This window comes from Scyliorhinus torazame, chromosome 4 (assembly GCF_047496885.1).
Source record: "Scyliorhinus torazame isolate Kashiwa2021f chromosome 4, sScyTor2.1, whole genome shotgun sequence".
Taxonomy (NCBI): Eukaryota; Metazoa; Chordata; class Chondrichthyes; order Carcharhiniformes; family Scyliorhinidae; genus Scyliorhinus; species Scyliorhinus torazame.
Window position 1 is genome coordinate 173,417,036 of NC_092710.1, and position 23,020 is coordinate 173,440,055.

The 23,020-nt window shown below is 49.2% G+C and overlaps 1 protein-coding gene across 4 annotated transcripts in view; it reads right to left on the minus strand.

The window, feature by feature from the left end:
• The window catches only part of LOC140410599 (b(0,+)-type amino acid transporter 1), a 72,165-nt gene that overhangs the window by 9,509 nt on the left and 39,636 nt on the right, over positions 1-23,020 (minus strand). For all 4 annotated transcript variants that reach the window (XM_072498880.1, XM_072498881.1, XM_072498883.1 and 1 more), the window contains exon 3: positions 19,739-19,868. In XM_072498880.1, the coding sequence (XP_072354981.1) occupies positions 19,739-19,868 (130 nt within the window). The remainder of the gene's footprint in view (positions 1-19,738; positions 19,869-23,020) is intronic.

Below are 23,020 nucleotides of genomic sequence, written 5' to 3' on the forward strand. Positions count from 1 at the left end.
AAAGAAAATGTGCAACATATTCAGCCGGTCAGGCAGAATCTATGTCAGATCGCTGATATTCCATCAGAATTGAAAATGTTAGCAACTTGATTATGAATAGCGTTAACAGCTGAGTCTGATGCTGTTGTCACACAATGTCCATACACATGCATTTTCTCTTAATGAATTTACAGTGCAGGAGGAGGCCATTCGGCCCATCGAATCTGCATCAGCCCCGGGACTTCCGGTGGCGACAATGGAGTGAACAGTCGCACATTTACCAGCTCCCGCTCTTAGTGGTCTTTTAACGGCTTTTAAGCTGGATTTCCGTGGGAATTTTTCAACATAAGTGGGTAAAAACGAAAGGAGAAGAAAGCAACCCCTAATTTATGGAGCTGTGCCCAAGAAACAATCGTAAAATAAGAAATCAAAAGTTGGTTGGGAGTGAAGTTCAGAGTTTGGTGGATGCAATGGCAGAGAAGCAAAGTTCGACCACGGCAGCTCAATGGACGATGGATCAGTGGGTTAAATACTTGGATGAGAAGTTCACCCGGCATCATGAGTGTGCGGAGGACCTGACCCGGGCGGTGGCCTCGATTAAGGAGGTGGTCGACCGGATGGAGGAGAAAGTGACGACCCAGGGACAGGCGATCCAAAAGTTGCAGGAGCTGGCAGCGGAACAAGAGGAGCAGTCCACTGCGATGGCATGGAAATTAATGTCTTACAGGATCAGCAGAAACGGCTGTTGGAGAAGGTGGAGGGCCTGGAGAATCGTTCTCGCAGGCCGAATATCCAGATCGCCGGTCTGCCGGGGGAAAGGAGGGATCGGATGCCGGTGCATAAGTGGGGTAGATGCTGGAGAAGATGCTCGGGGAAGATGCGTTCGACAGGCCGTTGGAGGTGGATCGGTCTCACAGGGTGCTCGTACTTAAGCCCCAGGGTCGTGAGCCCCCTAGGGCGATGGTGGTGAAGCTGCTTCGGTTCCTGGACATGGAACGCATTATGAGGTGGGCCAGGCAGACGATACGGTTCATGAGGGAAGAGGCTGAGATCCAGGTGTATCAAGACTTGGGAGTAGAACTCGCAAAGAAGCGGGCAAGTTTTAATAAGGTTAAGGCGGCCCTGTGTGCGAAGGGAATAAAATTTGGACTGCTCTACCTGGCCCGTCTTTGGGTGTCCTACGAGAACCGGGAACTATATTTTGGCTCACCAGAAGACGTGGCGGTCTTCATGAAGGACAAGAAGCTGGTAGAGGCATAATGACTTTAAAATCTAGTTGACATTGGTGTGAGTTAAAAGTTTTGTGTTGCTTTATATTTTAAAATTCTCAGCCTTTCACTGTAACTTAAGTTGTGGTGATCATGACAAGAAGGATCTAGCGGATTGATTCGATTTTGATCTGTTGCTGCATGTAGCGAGGTACAGTAAAAAATGTTTTTAAGTTGCAATGTTCTGGGAGGGGGGGAGGAAAAGATGTTTGAGTTTTTGCATGCATGAATTTTTTAAAATCCTATTTGATTTTTCTATTGTTTTTGGCTCTGTTTGAGGGTGATGGGACTGATAAGATGTTGTAAAGGGAGGAGGGGTGGGCCTCTGCTCCCGGACCTTGGGGGATTGTTTGTTTGCTTTCTGTGTTTGTTGCTATTGTTTTGAGAAATTATGTTAAGAGTTGGGGAGGGGGCGGGAGGATCCAGCAGGTGGTAGGGTGCTAGGCGCCAGGGGCGGGAGCTGCTAGGCTAGCTGGGAGAGCTGGTCCACGGGAGCAAAGTGGGGGGAGAGCTGAAGAGAGATGGGGAGGAGGGGAGGGGGAGGGGACTGATGACGACTAGGGGACTTTAAGGAGGTTGGAGATGGAGACAAGATGGTGGTGGCTGCCGAGGGGCGGGCCAGGGGAGGTGCGGGACATGGACTAAGGACTGGCCTAGGAAAGGTCATGGCTCATCGACAGGGGAGTGGGGGGGGGGAAGAAAAGAGCCCCACCCAACCAGTCTGGATACGTGGAATGTCCGTGGACTGAATGGGCCGATCAAAAGGGCTTGTGTGTTCGCACAGTTGAGACAGCTAAAAGCGAACGTGGCCATGCTACAGGAGACACACTTGGAGCTGGGAGACCAAGCTAGGCTGAAGAAGGGATGGGTCGGACAGGTATTCCATTCAGGACTGGACTTTAAAACAAGGGCGGTGGCCATCTTGATTAACAAAAGTGGGGCATTTGAGGTTGGGAAGATAGAGGCAGACCAGGGAGGCAGATTTATTCTGGGTTTTTAAAAAATATATTTTTTATTCTCCTCCTTTTTCACATTTTCTCCCAAATTTACATCCAACAATAAACAATAATCAGTAACGAATGTAATGTCAATCCTCATATCAATAACAACGATCCCATCCTCCCACCAAACCCCAGACATTGGCCCGCATGTTAACATAAACAAATGACAAAAAGGAATCAGGAATCACCCATAGTCACCATTAGCACATACAGTCCCCCTCCCCCTTACCCTCCCAGCTCCCACCCCCGTAATGTTCAATGTGATCCAATTCTCGAAAGTGCACAATGAATAACGCCATGAATTGTAGAACCCCTCCATCCTTCCCCTCAGTTCAAATTTGACCTTTTCAAGCATCGAGAATTCCAGCAGGTCCCCCCACCACGCCAGGGCACAGGGTGGAGAGGTTGATCTCTACCCTAGCAGGATCCGCCTTTGGGTGATCAATAAGGCGAAAGCTACAACATCTGCCTCCACACGCGTTTCCAACCCCGGCTGGTCCCATACCCCGAATATGGCCTCCCGAGGGTCCGGGTCCAGTTTCACGTGCACCACTTTAGAGATTAGATTTATTATGGTTAGCGGGAAACTGGAGGGAATGGCAATGGTGTTGGTAAATATATATGACCCAAACTGGAATGATGTCGCATTTGTCAGGAAGGTGCTGGGAAAGATCCCGGACCTTGACTCGCACCAGTTGGTTATGGGGGGTGACTTCAACACCGTCCCAGATCCAAGAATGGACCGGTCGAGTTCTAGGTCAGGGAAGATATCAACAACGGGGAAAGAACTGCGGGGGTTCATGGAGCGCATGGGAGGGGTTGATCCATGGAGAGTCAAGAGACCACGGAGCAAGGAATATTCATTCTACGCATGTGCACAAGCATACTCCAGGATAGATGTCTTTGTTCTGGGTAAAACACTGTTAGCGGGGGTGGAGGACACTGAGTACTCAGCAATTGTGGCGTCAGACCACGCGCCACATTGGATAGACCTGCGGGTAAGCTCAGGGAAGTCCCAGCACCCGCAGTGGGGATTAGATGCAGGGTTGATAGCGGATGATGAGATCTGTGAGCGAGTGAGGGAAGCCATTCTGGGGTATATAAAGAACAAAGACACGGGAGAGACCGCAGCTCGGGTGGTGTGGGAGGCATTGAAGGCGGTTGTTAGAGGGGAATGAATTTTGATTCGGGCCCATAGGGAGAAGACTGAACGGACGGAGCTGGACAGGTTGGTAGGAGAAATCTTACAGGTGGACAGGAGATATGGGGAGTCTCCGAATGAGGAGCCCCTAAAGGAGCGTCAGAGACTCCAAATGGAATTTGGGCTCCTTTCCACAGGTAAGGCGGAGGGACAGCTGAGGAGGGTAAAATGGGCAATATATGAATATGGGCAGAAAGCTAGCAGGATGCTGGCACATCAGCTGAGGAAGCAGGAGGCAGCGAGAGAAATAGGGAAAATAAGGGATCTGAGGGGGAATGTAATGATGGACCCGGGGGCGGTTAACAACGCGTTCTGTGAATTCTATAGTCGACTATATGAGTCGGAAACCCCGGTCAGGGAGGAGGGTATGAATCAATTCCTGGAGAGGCTAGAGTTCACGAAGGTAGATGAGGAGCTGGTGGAAGTCCTGGGGGGGCCCAATTGGGCTCGGGGAGGTGATAGACGGATTGGGGGCGGTGCAATGAGGTAAGACCTGATGGATTCCCAGTGGAATTTTATAATACGTTTTCTGGGCTACTTAGGCCACTTCTGGTCAAGGCTTTTAACGAGTCCTGGGTGCTGGGAGTGCTCCCCCCGACACTATCACAGGCATCAATCTCTCTCATCCTGAAGCGAGACAAGGACCTGGAGAGCTGTGGATCGTACAGGCCAATTTCCCTTTTAAATGTAGATGCTAAATTGCTGGCAAAGATCTTGGCCACCCGAATAGAGGGTTGTGTCTCGGAGGTAATCGGGGAGGATCAGCCGGGATTTGTGAAGGGCAGGCACCTGACGTTCAATATTAGACGGCTTTTTAATGTTATAATGATACCAGTGGAGGGGTGTGAAGTTGAGGTGGCAATAGCCATGGATGCGGAGAAGGCTTTCGACCGGGTGGAGTGGAAGTACCTATGGGATATTTTAGGCAGGTTTGGGTTCGGGCAGGGATTTGTGGAGTGGGTCCGACTGTTGTACCAGGCTCCGGTGGCAAATGTAAGAACCAACCGAGTCCGGTCAGAATACTTTAGTCTCTGTAGGGGGACAAGGCAGGGATGCCCACTCTCCCCATTACTGTTTGCCCTGGCCATAGAGCCCTTAGCAATTGCCCTTAGATCATCGAATGCCTGGTGGGGGATAGTGAGGGCGGGGGGGGGGGGGGGGGGGTGGGGGGGGGTGGAGTGGAGCACAGGGTCTCGCTCTATGTGGATGACTTGCTGCTCTATGTCACAGACCCGGTGGGGGAGATGGCCAAAATCATCGAGATACTAGGAGAATTTGGGCGATTTTCAGGTTACAAGTTAAATATGGGAAAGAGCGAGATGTTCGTGATCCAGGCACGGGGCCAGGAAAGGAGGCTGAAGGAGTTACCTTTTAAAATGGCTTAGAGGAGTTTTAGATATCTGGGGATTCAAATGGCTAAGGATTGGGGGCAGCTTCATAAGTTAAATCTGGGCAAAGCGGTCGATCAAATGAAAAGGGACTTCCGCAGATGGGATATGCTCCCGCTGATGCTGGCGGGGAGGGTACAGAAGATGAAGATGACGGTCCTTCCGAGACTGCTCTTCTTTTTTCAATGTCTTCTGATTTTTGTCCCAAAGGCTTTTTTCAGGAAAATTAACGCGGCGATATTGGGTTTTGTGTGGTGAAACCCCAAGAGTAAAGAAGGCACTCCTGGAACGGGGTCGCAGAGAGGGGGCCTTGGTCCGCCCAAGCTTTAATAACTATTACTGGGTGGCCAACATATCGATGGTCAGGAAGTGGGTAGTCAGGGAGGTGTCGGTTTGGGAGCAAGTGGAAGAGGCATCCTGCAAGGATACGAGTTTGGAGGCTTTAGCAGCGCCTCTGCCATTCTCGCCGGCTCGGTACTCTACAAGCCCTGTGGTGATCGCAGCCCTAAGGGTGTGGGGCAATGGAGGCAGCACATGATATTGGAGGGGGCGTCAGTGTGGTCACCGATTTGTGACAACCACCGGTTTGCCCTGGGGGGGGGGGGCTGGATGGGGGCTTTAAGAGATGGCAGCGGGCAGGGATTGAGAATTTGGGGACCTGTTCATCCAGGAGGGCTTTCCGTCCTAGGGAGGCACCAGAGGAGGAGTTTGAGTTGCTGGATGGGAACGGGTTTCGGTTACCTTCAGGTGGGGGACTTTGTGCGGAGGCAGGTTCCAAGCTTTCCGCGTCTCCCCCTGAGGGGACTACAGGACAAGGTGATGTCAAAAACAGGGGTTGGAGAGGGGTTTCGGAGACGTACAAGTTGATGGAGTGGGAAGGGGCACCTATCAGAGAGGTGAAGAGGAAGTGGGAAGAGGAGATGGGAGGAGAGCTGGAAATTGAACTGTGGGAAAAAACCTTGAAGAGAGTCAATTCATCCTCGTCGTGTGCCAGACTTGGCTTGATCCAATTCAAGGTGGTCCACAGGGCCCACATGTTGGCAGCCCGGATGAGAGGAGGTGGAGGACAGATGTGGGTGGTGTGGGGGTAGCCCGGCATTTTGGACATGTCCGAAGTTGAGAGGATTCTGGCAGGGATTTGCGGATGTTATGTCAGAAGTCCTGGAAGGGAGAGTAACTCCGAGTCCAGAATTGGCAATATTTGGGGTATCGGAAGATCCGGGGCCAGGAGGGTGGGGGGTGGGGGGGGGGGGGGGGGGGGGGGGGGGTGGGGGGTGCGCGGGGAGCCGATGTCCTGGCCTTCTCCTCCCTGGTGGCCCGGAGATGGATTTTGCTGAGATGGAGGGACTCGGAGCCCCCGAAGGGAGGAGTGTGGGTCAGCGATATGGCAGGGGTTTCTCAGTCTGGAGAAAATCAAGTTCGCCTTGAGAGGATCAATTCAGGGGTTCGCCCAGAGTTGACAACCGTTCATCGATTGCTTCAAGGAAGTAAGGAGGGGAGGGTTAGATAAGGACAGGGATCTTAGTATACGGGTAATTAAGGAATAGGGCGGGTGTAGTAGAGGACATTGTTTTCTGTTTTTTGTTATTTTAGGTGTTTTGCATGTGTCGGCCCGCGCGGTTGTTTAAGAAATGTTAATGTTTTAAACTGTGAAAATTACAAATGCTTTAATAAAATATTTTCTTAAAAAAAAAGAATCTGCATCGGTCCCTGGAAAGAGCACCCCATTTAAGCCCACACCTCCACCCTATCCCAGTAACCCCACGCAACCTATTTTGGACACTAAGGACAATTCAGCATGGCCAATCCACCTAACCTGCACATCTTCGGACAGTGGGAGGAAACCTGAGCACCCGAAGGAAACCCACCCAGACACGGGGAGAACGTGCAGACTCCACACAGACAGTGACCAAGCCGGGAATTGGACCTGGGACCCTGGAGCTGTGAAGCAACAGTGCTAACCACTGTGCTACCTTACCATCCCGTTTTCTCTTAGGTCTCACCTGGTCGCAATAAGCAGCAGAAATCATCTATGGCACAAGGGTGTTGAATTTATTTGTGGTATCCTTACCACTTCCCTGGCAAAGAGCAGCTAACTTAGCAGACACTCAAGCTTGCAAATGTTAGAGATAATTCAGTGTTCTTATGTTCATAGCAGGAAGCTGTACTTAAAAGCAGCATATGCCAGTGAATCAGGGCTGCAATGCTAGGCCGTATCTTCAATCTATGTTCTATATACTGTCCTCAATTTTCTTTTCTAATTACTTGTCTTACTCCAAAAAATGACTTTTTAATGGCACTCTGCATGACTCATAGGCGTGATTTTCCGGAAAGATTTCAAAGGTGTGGTCGCGAGTTTCCCGGCACTTGACCCAGTGAGGCCGACAAGGCAACTCAACGTTAATTGGTCCACTTAAAGAGGCCCCACGGGCTTCTTGCTGCAAATGAAGGCTCACCGTCCGATTCGCTGGCACAGCGCTCGTTAGCGCCCAGCTAACCAGGTCGAGCAGCACTTAAGCAGCACTTGCTCGGCCAACCCCAGTCAGCTCGCAACAATGGCATCCAGGAGATCGCCCAAGATTTGGGAATGCAGACCTGGGGAGGCTCTTAGACGCAGTGGATGCTAGGTGAGATATCTTGTTCCCCATGGGATCCGGAGGATCAGCCACAGGACAGCCAGTGCTGCCATGGATGAGGTGACAGTGGCTATAAACTCCAGGAGTGTGACCAGGAGGACTGGTCTCCAGTGCCGGAAAAAGGTCAACAACCATCACGAGTGAGTAGACACCAATGACTACCCCGCCTACCCTGAGATCTTTCTGGCCCCATGTCAGCATCCACCCCCAATTCTCCATGTGACATCCAACCCTCGCTTCACCTCCCCCCCCCTCTCTTCAGCTGTCCAACCCTCCCTTCACACACCTCCTCCCACCACTGCAAATCACGCATTTGGCTAACGATGCCCTCTTTGACTCTCGTCAGGAAGAGCTCTCCCACAATCACCAGGAGAGGCCCCAGACTGGAGGCAGGGTGCCAGACTTAAGAATCCTCCCTCACCTCCTTTGAGGAGTGGGCCCTGGAGGTGACCAGAGGGCGGTAACCCATGTGGAAGTTGGCGGACACCACAGAGGTGAGGAACCAAATTGCCCCACCCGGAGGATGTGTCAAACGTGAGTTGTTATTGCCTTACTGACTGACCCATCCCCCCCACTGACCACATGTCCATTCTCCGGCAGGTCCTCAGCCAACGGCACCAGCCCATCCCAGGTGACCCCCTCTCCAGCCCCCAAGCGATCACAAAATGATCGAGGCATCACAGTTGTCATTCCCATCCTGCACCAGCACAGATAAACGGACCTTGGTGGGAAAAGGTAGCAGACAGGCTTCTGGGGCACAATCTGGTGAGCAGCACACAACTGCTAATGTACATCACGGGGAAGCAGGAACCCCCAGGCCAGACAGCAGTCAGAGATCTGCTGGATCCCAGGATTCAGCTGGGTCCTAGCTTCATGCTGAGCGTATGGAAGAGGTTATCCCAGAGCTGATGGAGACGATAGGGAGCGGTCAGGACATTCAGAGGGAGATGTCAGCGACACTCGAGCAGATCTATAACTGCTTGGAGGAGTCCCAGAGGCTACGGGCGCTGGAGATGTCGCTGCCAGTGCATGGCACTGAGGCCAACACTGCAATGGAGGCGACCGCAGTGGAGAGCCTGGTGCACGACGTCGGCAACGTTAGTGAAGGTGTCCAAGGCGTCGTGCAGTCGGTGACGGCCATGGCTGAGGGTCTCGGCAGAATGTCCGACTCGATGGGGGATGTTACCCTGTATCAGGCTGACCTTGATGAGGTGCTACAGGACATGTCCCACTCTCAGATGAGAATGGCCAAGGTGTTGCAGAACTTGTCCCAGTTGCTGAGGAGCATCGCCGAGAGTGTCGACAAGATGGTGCAGGCAGAGCCAGATGATACAGGGGCAGCCCGGGCTCAAGCCAGCTGCCCCTTTGTCCAGAGATGAACTCCAGGCCCCTAGGGGCACTGACCAGGATGAGTGGGCATTGGGTGGCAACTCGGACCTGTCCCATGGGGTGGCGACGGTGGCCACCAGCTCCCCCGGGTTCCACCCCTCTGCTGAGGCTGTGTCTCACAGTCAGCACCCAGAATAAAATGAAATGAAATGAAAATCACTTACTGTCACGAGTAGGCTTCAATGAAGTTACTGTGAAAAGCCCCTAGTCGCCACATTTCGGCGCCTGTTCGGGGAGTCTGTAATGGGAATGGAACCGTGCTGCTGGCCTGCCTTGGTCTGCTTTAAAAGCCAGAGATTTAGCCCAGTGCGCTAAACCAGCTCCAGTAGGGCGGCACGGCTGTGCATGTGCCACTAACAAACGCGCCGGGCCCTCAAGCCCTAGAGCCCCAGAGGATGCCCCTCAGGGGTGTTATGGGCCAGGGATTAGAGAACCCCAAAATGTCACATGGAGTTCAACTGACCCACAACTTTTAACAGATTGTGGTATGGGGAGCACACCGCCCACTCCACAGGTGTGGTACAGCAGAAATGGAAAAGTATTTTTTAAAGCAAAACAATGTTTATTCTATGAACTCAAGTTGACCTTTTTAAAACATACAGTGAACATCTTAGCAACCATCAATTCAAATATAACCCCCAAAGAATACAACACTTAGTAATCATTAAGCTGGCCTTTTAACATCCATAAGGCTTAAAACAAAACTCTAAAACAGAAGCACGTCAGGGTTAAAGTCACTACTGAGAGCAGATATTAGTTTTAAATCACCAAAGGATCGATTTACAGTCTTTAGATTACAGAGAGAGGCTCATACACCTTCTGGCTGTGACTGCAGCTATCCAGCTCTGAAAACGAAACTAAAACACACCCTGCAGCAAACAGCCTAAAACGAAAGTAAAAAGCTGACAGGCAGCCCAGCTCCACCCACATGGACATCACTGATAAACACCCATTTCTTAAACACTCATTTCTTAATAACACTCACATGACCCCCCCCCCCCCCCCCGCACCACAAGAAAAAAAAAACCTAGCAACGTCAAGATGGTTTCATCTTTCACCTTTTCACTATCCTTTAAGAAATGCATACAGTAAATATACATTTTTGTTTAAAAAAACACAACACGCGAACAGCGACAATAATATAGTCGATTTTTGTTCTTCTCCCTTCAACTGAACCTGATTCCCTTCATCACATTCGTGACAAAGCATCGGCTATCACGCTTTCTCGTCCTGCCACATGTACTATTTTTAACTGAAATGGCTGTAACAGTAAACTCCAGCAAAACAGCCTTGCATTGTTATTCCGGAATTGCTCCAAAAACATCAACAGATTATGGTCAGTATATATAATGGTATCAGATGGATTGCTGGTCACATAAATATGAAAATGTTGCAAAGCTAGCACCAAACCCAAAGTCTCCTTCTCAATCGTTGAATACTTTTTCTGGTGAGAATTCAATTTCTTTGAAAAATAACCAACAGGCCGCTCTAGCCCTTCGTCATCGTCTTGTAGAAGCACCGCACCTACACCCACATCACTCGCATCAGCCACCACTTTGAATGGTTTCGTATAATTTGGGATGACTAACACAGGAGTAGTGGTTAACACAGCCTTCAGGCCGTCAAATGCCTGTTGACACTCCGCTATCCACTGGAATTTGTTACGCTTCTTGAGCAAGTCCGTCAGCAACCGCACTGCTAAAATTCGGTACAAATTTCCGGTAAAATCCACTCATACCAAGAAATCACATTATTTCCCTTCGTGTCGAGGGTATCGTAAACTCCCCAATAATTGTTTTCACATTCCATGGGACCATTCGGCCCTGTCCGATTGTATGGCCAAGGAAAGTGACTTGGGCTTTTCCAAATTCATTTTTGGCTAGGTTTATCACCAAACCCGCCTCCTGAAGTCGATCGAATAATTCCATCAGGTGTTTAAAATGTTCTTTCCATGTCTGGCTGAAAACCAGATCGTCGATGTTTACCACACAATTGGGTAATCCTGAAAGAACTTTGTTAGGTAACTGTTGAAATGTGGCTGGGGCGTTTTTCATGCCAAATGGCATAACTTTGAATTGGTATATACCATCTGGAGTCACAAAAGCGGGAATCTCCTTCGCCCTTTCGGTTAAGGGTATCTGCCAGTAACCTTTAAGTAAATCCAGTTTGGAAATAAAAGCTGATTGTCCCACTTTCTCAATGCAATCCTCCAAACGTGGGATAGGATAAGAGTCCGTTCTTGTAACTGCATTAACCTTTCTACAGTCCACACACAACCGTTGGGTACCGTCTGGTTTAGGTACCATCACTATGGGTGAGCTCCATTGGCTACAACCCACTTCAATTATGCCATTTTTAAGCATACTCTCAATCTCTTTGTTAACCTGTGCCAATTTTAAAGGGTTAAGTCTGTTTGGATGTTGTTTGATTGGAACAACATTTCCCACATCTACATTATGTATAGCCATTTTAGTACTTCCCAATTTATCTCTACAAACTTGCCCATATGATATCAATAACTCTTTCAGGTCAGTTTGTTTTTCCTTTGGAAGGTAACTCAACAATTTATCCCAATTTTTAAGAACATCCCTGTTTTCCAATTTAATTTGAGGTATGTCAAATTCACAGTCATCTGGATTTGGTTTGTCAGTTTTGAGTTAGAATATTTAAAACCTCCTCCTTTTTCTCTCCTTCCCTTTCAAAGTACCTTTTAAGCATATTCACATGACACACTCGGTGAGTCTTCCTTCTATCTGGTGTTTTTACCACATAATTCACCTCACTTAATTTCCTTTCAATCTGATAAGGTCCACAAATCCTTGCTTTTAAAGGTTCACCTACCACTGGTAACAATACTAAAACTTTATCTCCACTGGCAAAACTACGAACTTTGGATTTCTTGTCCGTGACCCGTTTCATCACATCTTGTGCAACTTTCAAATGTTGTCTAGCCAATTCACCTGCTCTATTTAATCGTTCCCTAAAATTTGAAACGTAATCCAATAATGTAATTTCAGTTTTCTCACTCACCAATTTTTCCTCCATCAATTTAAGTGGTCCTCTTACCTCATGCCCAAAAGTTAATTCAAAAGGACTGAATTTGGTTGACTCATTAGGTGCATCCCTAATTGCAAACAGTACGAATGGAATTCCTTTATCCCAATCCTCTGGATAGTCGTGACAATAAGCCCTCAATATTGTCTTTAATGTCTGATGCCACCTTTCTAATGCACCCTGCGATTCTGGATGGTACGCAGTTGATTTCAATTGTTTTATTCCTAAGCTATCCATAACTTCTTTGAATAACCAGGAGGTAAAATTTAATCCTTGATCTGATTGTATTTCTGTGGAAAGTCCATATCAAGTAAAGAATTTAAATAACTCCTCCACAATCTTTTTAGCTGTAATATTATGTACTAGAATGGCCTCTGGAAACCTAGTAGACACATCCATTATAGTCAAAAGATATTGATTCCCGCTTTTCGTTTTTAGGAAGCGGTCCTTCGCAATCAATTAGGACCCTTGTAAAAGGCTCCTCAAATGCTGGAATGGGTATTGAGGGCACTGGTTTTATCACTGCTTGAGGTTTCCCTATCATTTGACATGTGTGGCATGATTGACAAAATTTAACTACATCTTTATGCAGTCGAGGCCAATAAAAATGTTTTTGTATTTTAGCTCGAGTTTTACTTATTCCCAAATGACCTCCCACTGGTACCTCATATGCAACTCGCAACATCTTCTTTCTATACCCTACCGGAAATACTAGTTAATGAACTTCTGCCCACTTTTCATCCGCCTGCATATGTAAAGGTCTCCATTTTCTCATCAAGGCATTACTTTTACAGTAATAACACTCTGGTATACACTCAGATTCCTCTTCCATGTATGCTTTCTGATCTGCATCTTTCTGTTGTAACTCCGCCAATTTTCCCGAACTAAAAATATCCGCCTGATCCTCCACCTATTCTTGTTCTTTTTCAACCATCTGATCAAAAATCGTTTCTGATAATTGCCCTTCAACTTTATCCTCACTCTTTGATTTCTCCTCTTGTCTTAATCTGTGGCTTTGCGACCTTGTTACTACACAATCCGGAAAAATCCCAGGATATGCGTCCTTCAACACTCCAGTTGTCTGATTTTCCACTGGCTTATCAACCACAGTTGGCATCACTCCCACCTGTGATCCAGCTATATCATTACCCAAGATAAACTGTATTCCTGGACAAGATAGTTACTCCTACTACCACTTCACCAGTCTTCACTGGACTTTCCAACCCTACCTTATATAATGGAACACTCCTCCTCTCACCCTGAATTCCATATATTACCACCTTTTCTGGCAACATTCTTCCCAAACTACATAACTCCTCATCTCTTACCATTAAAGATTGACTAGCTCCCGTATCTCTTAAAATTGTGAATTCTTTACCTGCTCCTCCTGATACACATGTGTAAACTTTACACACACATACACATGTGTAAACTTTACACACACAAGTAAATTCTTTAAAGAAATCTGGCACCTTCTTATCAATCACCTCTTGATCAGGCTGTACAATCTTTTGCCCCTCCTTCACTTCACTTGGGCTTTCCTTTACCACATTAACAAACCCCACTGTCTCATCCTGCTTTACATCAGCCTTCCCAGTGCTTTTCTTCAACCACCAACCCTGCGACTTTACATGGCCTAGTTTATTACAGTGAAAACATTTTAAACATTTCATGTCTCTTCCACCCTCCTGGATTTCTTTTTTAGTCTGAGGTACACTCTCCTTATTATCTACCATCAGATCACCCTTACTTTTACCACTGGAGTATTTCTCATGTCCCCAGTTTCTATCCCTCACAGGCTGAAACTGATGTCGGAAACCAAGCTTTGATTTATGAACTAATTCATAATCATCTGCCATTTCTGCTGCTAACCTCACAGTTTTAACCCTCTGCTCTCCCATATGAGTTCTCACTACATCAGGAATTGAATTTTTAAACTCCTCCAAAAGTATACTTTCTCTGAGAGCTTCATACGTTTGGTCTATTTTCAAAGCCCTTATCCACCTATCAAAATTACTCTGTATGAGCCTTTCAAACTCCCTGTATGTTTGACTAAATTCTTTCCTTAAATTTCTAAACCTTTGTCTATAGGCTTCAGGCACTAGTTCATATGCACCCAAGATGGATTTTTTCACCTCCGCATACGTCCCAGATACCTCCTCCAGTAGTGATGCAAACACTTCACTAGCCCTACCTATCAGCTTTGTTTGAATCAGTAATACCCACATGTCCTGTGGCCATTTCATTTGTTTAGCTACCTTCTCAAATGAAATGAAAAAGACTTCTACCTCCTCCTCATCTTGGCAATGGTTGGACATATTTAAATAGATTCCCACCATGCCTTCGACTTTGACGCTCTTTCTCACTATCCTCATCACTATCATCCAATTGTACGTTTCCCTTTACGTCTGCCAATTTTAACTGACTGTCATGTTTCATGGCTATTTTCTGAAGTTCAAACTCTCTCTTTATCTTTTTCTCTGATCTGTATCTTCCTTTCTCTTTCTTTTTGTTCTGCTAGGGCTATTTTTTCTTTTCTGCTTTCTTCTCGCTCTCTTTCTTTTTCCTCTCTATCTCTTTCTCCTTCTTTTTCCACTCTCTCTATTACTATTTCCTCTCTTTCGTATTCTCTTTTCTTCCCCGCTCTCTCTATTACTTTTTCCTCTCTTTCGTATTCAAGCTGCTTTAATTATTTCTCATGTTCCATTTGTTTAATTTGTAACTGAATTTTTGCCATTTCCAATGTCAAACTGTATCTCAGGCAACTTTAAATGCTTAGCCACCGCCATAATTACCTCATCTTTTTCGCATTTTGTCAGGTAATGTTAACTGCAATGTTTTTGCCAAATCTAACAGTCTGCTTTTGTCTCTGTCCGTAAGGTACTGCGTGTGACCTTCTCCACCCCCAAAAACTTCAGAGTCTTTGAAAGAGCCATTGTCCATAACACACTCCCTATTTAAACTAGAATACCACACCTGACAAGCACCCACAATATGCTCACTCCTCACTGTCTTTAAGTTCACTAAGCCAATCCAATAGATAGAGTTTTATCCCCTTCGAGCCCCCAATTTGTTATGGGCAAGGGTTTAGAGAACCCCAAAGTGTATTACGGAGTTTACCTGACCCACAACTTTTAATAGATTGTGGTATGGGGAGCTCATGGCCCACTCTACAGGTGTGATACAGCAGAAATGGAAATTTATTTTTTAAAGCAAAACAATGTTTATTCTATGAACTCAAGTTGACCTTTTTAAAACATACAGTGAACATCTTAGCAACCATCAATTCAAATATAACCCCCAAAGAATACAACACTAAGTAATCCTTAAGCTGTCCTTTTAACATCCATAAGACATTTAAAAACCCTCTAAAACAGAAGCACATCAGGTTAAAGTCACTACTGAGAGCAGTTATTAGTTTTTAATCACCAAAGGATCGATTTACGGTCTTTAGATTAGAGAGAGAGAGACCTTCTGGTCTCACACCTTCTGGCTGTGACTGCAGCTATCCAGCTCTGAAAACGAAACTAAAACACACCCTGCAGCAAACAGCCTAAAATGAAAGTAAAAAGCTGACAGACAGCACAGCTCCACCCACACTCTGACATCACTGATAAACACCCATTTCTTAAAGGTACATTTCTTAAAAACTCATTTCTTAAAGGTACTCTCACATGATCGAAGGCATCGAAGGCCATGGGACGAGGTAAACAGCTGGCTGCCTCCACCTCTGATATGCATCCTGGGGATACACCTAGATGTAGTGGTAGATCTAGGAAGATGAAGCACATTGAGGGTATTTGAGGGCATTTGGGGGGGGGGAAGGGGTGAGGGGGAGGCTGGGTTGAGAGGGGTTGTGGGGGGCACCATCGGAAGAGTGGGGAATTGTATTACACATTAAACACTATTGTGTACAACCAGTATGATGCCTCTGTCACTTTCCCCGCAATGCAGGTCGACCTCCGAACCTTTTCTCCATCTCTCCAGGCATCTCCCCCCTCCTCGGGCAAACCACATGCAGGTGATGGGTGTGCGCGAGCACTCAGCTGACAGGCAGGGGTCAGACTATGACATAGATGGAGGAGCACCGGCACTCAGCTCTCTGCGGGTTATCAAAAAAAAACCTGCCCTCGACAGTGACCCGCTGGCAGTGCCGACTAAGTCCCAGGAGCCTGGAATGATACGACACAGTCCATGGTATGGTAGGAAATGGGGGTGGGCAGGTGGGTAAGGTAGCGATGACAGACCAGGCCAAGTCCGAAGTCAATCGGGCGAGTATGAAGGCCTCCCTGGCCCTCCGAGCTTGCTGGACCCTCGCCACTGCCGCCTGTCCTGCGCCTCCACGCCGGTTCCTTCCTGGGCTCGTCCTCCAGCCTCTGCTGGTCTGGCACTGCCTCATCATCCTCGTCCTCCTCCTCCTCCTCTCGGAGGTGGCCACATGTTTCTCATCCCCAACCTCCATCTTGTTGCCCTGCTGCTGTGCGAGGTTTTGGAGAATACAGCAGACTACCACAAAGTGGGTGACCCTCTGGGTGGTGTACTGGAGGGCACCTGCGGAGCGGTCGAGGCATCGTAACCGCATCTTGAGAAGTCTGATGCACTGCTCTCTGACAGCCCAGGTAGCCGCATGGGCCTCGTTGTACCGGGTCTCCGCCTTGGTCTCCGGCCCCGTACCACTTATCTCCCAAGAGCCAGCCGCCCATCCTGGGGTGGTCCTCGAAGAGACCAGGGATGACCGACTGCCCAGGATGCAGCTGCCGTGCACACTCCCTGTGAAGCGTGGACACACGCGCACGATCTTCATCTGGTGGTTGCACATGAGCTGTATGTTCAGGGAGTGGAACCTCTTTCTGGTGGTCCGATGAGCACAGGGCAACTTGTGTGCCATCCACTACCCCCTGGATATGGGGCATTGCGGCGATGGCGGAGAAACCAGCTGGCCGGTGATCCTGTTGGGCTTGGTCCATGTCAAAGTAGATGTAGTTTTCCACCCGAGCAAACAGGGCATCCATGACCTGTCGGATACACCTGTCGGCTGTGGTCTGTGGGATGCCACACAGGTCCCGGCTGATGCCCTGGAAGGGTCCGGAGGCATAAACGTTCAGGGCTGCGGTGACCTTGACGGACACCAGGAGCGGGTGCCCTCCTCCTCCTCCATGCGGTACCACGTCCGCGAGGATATGGCACAGGTGTCGCACCATCTCCTTGTTGAGGCAGTGCAACTGTGGCACGCACTGTCCATCATCTGTTCGCATGACCAGTGACGCCTGTGCACCCTGAGTCGTTGTGGGACTCTCCCCTCTGGGTCCTACCCTGGCCTGATCAACGTCCGAGCCATCAGGGTGCGGGGCTGGTTCCGGCACCTGAGTCACTGCCTCGAGCATCTGCTGATGCTGCTGCTGCCACTGTCTCCAGTGTCTGGCCGCCCGGCCTAGCACTAGGGCAAGTTCTGTTGGGTCTAAAATCCCTGCCATAGCGTTCAATATCTGTAAGGAATTGGGAGAGGATATTAGACTGACAAACAGCGTTGGCTCCCACCCTGGGGCCCTCCATTCCCCTAATAGGGGTAGAGTACTTCACGGTAAAAGCAAATTACTGCAGATGCTGGAATCTGAAACCAAAAGAGAAAATGCTGGAAAACCTCAGCAGGTCTGACAGCATCTGTAGGGAGAGAAAAGAGCTAATGTTTCGAGTCAAAGGGTCACCTGGACTCGAAATGTTAGCTATTTTCTCTCCATACAGATGCTGCCAGACCTGCTGAGATTTTCCAGCATTTTCTCTTCTAGAGTACTTCAGGAATTTCATTGTGGAAGAAAAGTTAACAGGCCTGGAAGAGTTCGAGGAGACGTACCAGTTACCAAGGGGAAGAGGTTCAGGTATCTCCAGGTTAGGGACTTTGTTAGGAAGGAGGTATCATCCTTTCCGGCACTGCGGCCCCCGGTGCTGCGGTATAAATTATTATCAGAGGGTAGCATTGGGGAGGGTAGAGAGGCAGATATGTATGGGAAGCTGATGAAGAGGGAGGGGCTCCCCTTGAGGATGTTCGGCGTAAGTGGCAGGAGGGGTTGGAGGCTGAACTGTGGAGGGAAGCCTTGCGGAGGGTGAATGCTTCCTCGGCAGGCGTGAGGTTAAGCCTCGTCCAAGTGACGGTGGTTCAAAGAGCCCACATGACTATATCTAGCATGAGTTGGTTCTTCTTGCGGGTGGCGAATGAGCGTGGGTGGTGTGCGGGGGATGGCGGCGAATCATGAGGACATGTTTTGGGCACATCCGAGGTTCAGGGAGTTCTGGAAGGGATTTTCGGATGTAATGCGCGCGATTCTCTGGAAAAATTCTAAGTTCATTTGGGGCGGGTTTTTCAGGGAGTTTCGAGTTCCTTACCACTATCCCGCTCTTAGAATTTTTTCAGCACCGGGGAACTGCATTCAGAGATCAGGCCGCCATTTTGAAAGGGTGCCCTGATCTCTAAGTGAGCATGTGGGGTCCACACATTCCCCACTCTTTGGCAATGTCACCCCCCCCCCCCCCCCCCCACATACACAATACCCCACACTCCCCCATGTGAGGACACCCTGCCATGAGGTCCCTGGGGGGGTCCCATCTTCAGGCCCTTCCAAGCCCCCTTACAGCACCCCCTCCCTTCGAGGACACCACCTGTCATCCCCGAACCTCCAGAGGCCCCTACTTACCTGCCTGCACACCCCCATCCTTCAAACACCCACTTCAACCTCCTTTCATGGCCATGACCCTTGACCCTTGACAGTGCTACCCTGGCACCTGAGCACCCTTGCACTACCACCCTGACACCCAGGCAGTGCTCCAGCTAGCTTGACAGTGCAACCCAGGCACGTTGGCAATGCCAGGGTGGCAGTGCCAAGGTACCCTCATTCCAGGGGGAGGGCCAGAGGGCTACCTTGCATTTAGCCTGACCGTGCAGGGGTTTCCGATGGGCCGGGAGACCGCCTTGGGTACCATTCTACCTGGTCCACGTTTGTGTGGACCAGTGCTGATCGGCGCTCGGCTGCAGCCTTCCTGGGGAGAGGCTCCAGAGATTAGCTAGTTTAGCTCAGTGGGCTAGACAGCTGGTTTGTGATGCAGAACAAGGCCAGCAGCATGGGTTCAATTCCCGTACCAGCTGAGAATTCTGAATTCTCCCTCTGTGACCCAAACAGGTGCTGGAATGTGGCGACCAGGGGCTTTTCACAGTAACTTCATTGCAGTATTAATGTAAGCCCACTTGTGACAATAAAAGATTATTATTATTATGCTTGTTTTGTGGAAGGAATAGCCTTGATAGAATGAATGGTTCCATCTTGGGGGCTGGTTTAGTTCAGTTGACTGGCCAGCTAGTTCACGATGCAGAGCTAGGCCAACAGTGCAGGTTCAATTCCCGTACCGGCTGAGGTTATCCATGAAGGCCCAGCATTCTCAACCTTGCCCCTTGCCTGAGGTGTGGTGATCCTCAGATTAAATCATCACCAGTCAGCTCTCTCTCTCAAAGGGGAAAGCAGCCTCTGGTCATCTGGGACTATGGTGACTTTACATCACGTTTCATGTATTTTGTGTGTTCTGTATAAAAAAAAAGGTTTGAGCTTTGCATTAAATTTGAACATTGTCCCTCATTCTGACAGGTATAAAAAAGCAAGCTGGGGTATCTCCTGCCACCCATTATCTCTTTACCTCAAATTCTCTGAACTTTTTCCCTTCAAAATCCAGCCAGTATCACCCTTTCCCCCTGTTCTATTTCTCCTAGTTGACAGTGTTCGTAATTGCCAAACTTATATTCGGTGTATGAGACACAGTGACAGTTCTATATCCTTACCATTGATCCTTCTCTGGCTGCTACGTAGCAAGTGCGACCTCCAGTGAAGAAAGTACCATTTACAGACCCAAATGTGGAAAGAACAACTGACAGTGGAATTATCCATCCCCAGCGGCCCAACACTTTGTTTCTGAAAATAGAAAACATTGAGAAGAAGTTATGTAAAACAATACCCATTCTTCACCCTCGTCATTCACAGTTAATTGGACAAATTATTAGGGATATTTTAATTCCTTCCATTCGGCACGGAATGGGATGGTAATGGAGTTTAAAGTCAACGTCATCCAATTTGCAGCCCCATTCCCTTTCTGTCATAATTTTTACTGGGCTTTCCATTCAGGAGCCCAGATGTTTCCGGAATCAGACTTGGGCCTCATCCATCTATACAAGCTGAGGCCCAATCACATAGATTGGGCCTCAATGCAATTATAATTGAATTTTGCATGGTGTGTGTGTTGATAATGCAGCTTATAGATAACAAGAGGCACAAGGAGTGAAATTTGCATTGGCAGCATGCAGAATGGGCAATAGCAATTGTCAGCTCATCTTACATTCTACCTGACTATTGCCATGTCCAGAAAAGGCATGTCATATTCATAACTTTAAAAATAGACTGTAATCGACAACTGCCTTTTCTTTAAAAGGGAACATTAAAAGTGTAAGGGTCAGGAGACTTTTGCAATTTGTGTGAAGATTCAGAAATATCTCAAGTCTCTGGAAAGTTTCTAATCGAATGACCATGGATGAAGTGCATCCTCTGAATGGGGGCAATTCTCCCAAAACATTTCTAAGTTAAGTTTCAGGGAGTTTCCCGCCAGCTCTGCTCTGTTTCTCACTGGTTTAGCCCACACATTTTTCCGGAAACATTTCCAAGTGGGGTAGTGAGCGGGAATTGCCGCAAGATTCCCGCGCTCGGCCCTGGGAGGCCGGCAATGCTATTCAATGATAATTGGTCAACTAAATGAGGCCCCACGAGCTTCCCGCCCCAAATGCCAGCTCGCCAGCTGATTCGCCGGGACCGCACTCGCCAGCTCCCCCTCTAACAAGGTCGATTCAGCACTTAAACTGCACTTGCTCAGTCAACCCCAGCCAGCTCGCAACAATGGCGCCGAGGAGACCGGCCCCAAGATTCGGGGCGCAGACCTGGGGAGGTTGCTAGACACTGAGGAGGCCAGGAGGGTGATGTGTTATGTACTCTGGGATAACACAGGCTGCAACTGGATGCAGCTTTAGCCAAAAGATACTCCAGACCTTGAAGTTAGTTCAGTCTGATTTATTGAACCAGTAGCACAGTTAGCACAGTTCTCTATGAGTTCGACTCTCTGCTAACCTAAGTGTTGTTACTCTGTCTGACTGAACCAGACTAGCTCTTAGCCACGTGCTGGAGGTGTGATACTGTAAATACACCCTGGCTCACTCAGTAGATGTTCATCAGTGGAAAGAGATGGAGTGTGAGTGCCTCGTGCCTTTTATAGTGAGATACCACCCCTGAGTGTCTTGCCTGCTCATTGGTCATGTCCTATTCCCTGTGTTCATTAGCTGCCTGTCTGTATATCATTATCTGCATGTCATGACAGAGGCAATGTCCTGTTCCCCCCGATGGTTGAGGTGGGTTAGCCAGTGTTGCCTGGGATGAGGTGGCGGTGGCAGTGAGCTCGGTTCATGTGACCAGCAGGATTGGCCGCCAGTTCAAGAAGAAGGTCAATGCCCTACACCAGGCAGCATGAATGAGTAGACACCAATGCCTCCCTCCACGCCCTTTTCCCCCCCCTCCCCCCACCAGGGGAGCGTCTACCCTCCCTACCCCTTCACCCCCCCCCAATGTTTCCTCTACCCTCTCCTCCCTTCAGCCCCCCAGCCCCTCCTCAACACCCCCCCCCCCCTTCCGACCACTGTGAACCTTGTGTGTGGCTAACAATGCCCTCTCTGTGTCTCCTCAAGAAAAGCTCTCCCACAATCGCCGGGAGAGGGCTCAGACTGGCCTTGGTATGCCAAACATCAGGATCTTCATCACGTTCGAGGAGCGGGCCCTGGAGGTGACCGGTGTGACCGACGACAGGGCGGTCACCAACACGGAGGCTGGCGGATGGTGCATAGGTGAGGAACCACCGGGCACAACCCGGAGGACATGTCAAACGTGAAGTCTTATTGCCTTACTGACTGACCCATCCCTCCCACTGACCACATGTCCATCCCCCTCTCCACTCTCCCAGGAGACCACCTCGGAGGAGAGTTCTGAGGATGCATCCATAATAGTCGCAGGACAGCTGTCATCCCCATCCTCCACGAGAGCAGATACACACAACTCAGTGGGACATGTTAGTGGACAGGCTTCTGGGGCACAATCTGGTGAGCACCACACTGCTGCTAATGTACATCATGTGGAAGCAGGAAACCCCAGGTGAGACAGCAGTCAGAAATCTACTGGATCCCAGGACCCAGCTGGGTCCCAGCCTGATGCTGAACCTGTGGAAGAGGTCATCCCGGAGCTCATGGAGATGTTAGGGTGTGTGGCTGGGACATTCAGAGGGAGGTGTCAGCGACATTCCAGCAGATCCATATCCACTTGGAGGAGTCCCAGAGGCTACGTGCACGGGAGATGTCCTGGTAATGCGTGGCACGAGGCCAACACTGCTAGCGTGGTGACCGCAGTGGAGAGCCTGGTGCACGATATCGGCACCATTAGTGAAGGTGTCCAAGGCGTCACGCAGTCGGTGATGGCCATGGCTGAGGGTCTCAGCAGAATGTCTGCCTCTCTGGGGGATGTCACCTAGTATCAGGTTGTCTTTGATGTGGTTCTGCGGGACATGTCCTGCTCTCTGATGGGCATTGCCGAGGTGCTGCAGAGCATGGTGCAGTCACTGAGAAGCATCGCCGAGGGCATCAACACGATGGTGCAGACATTGGGGAACCACCCGGACTGGCATAGCTAGCTGATGCAGGGACAGCTGAGGCTCGAACCAGCTGCCCGTCTGTCCCAAGGTGAACCCCGGGGCATTATGCGCACCAGCTCCGCAGTGTTCCACCCCTTTGATAAGGCTGCATCTCATAGCCAGCCGGGACGGGGCGGCATGGCTGTGCATGTGCTGCTGACCAGTGAGCCGGGCCGTCCTGCCTCAGAGCCCCCAGAGGTCGCCTGGCAGGGGCGTCAAAGGCCGCGGGACAATGTAAGAAGTTGGCTGCCTCCACCTCAGATGTGCATCCTGGGGATACACCTAGATGTAGTGAGAGAGCAAGAAGGGCAAAGCACATTGAAAATTACTGAGGGCACCAGGGGAAGGG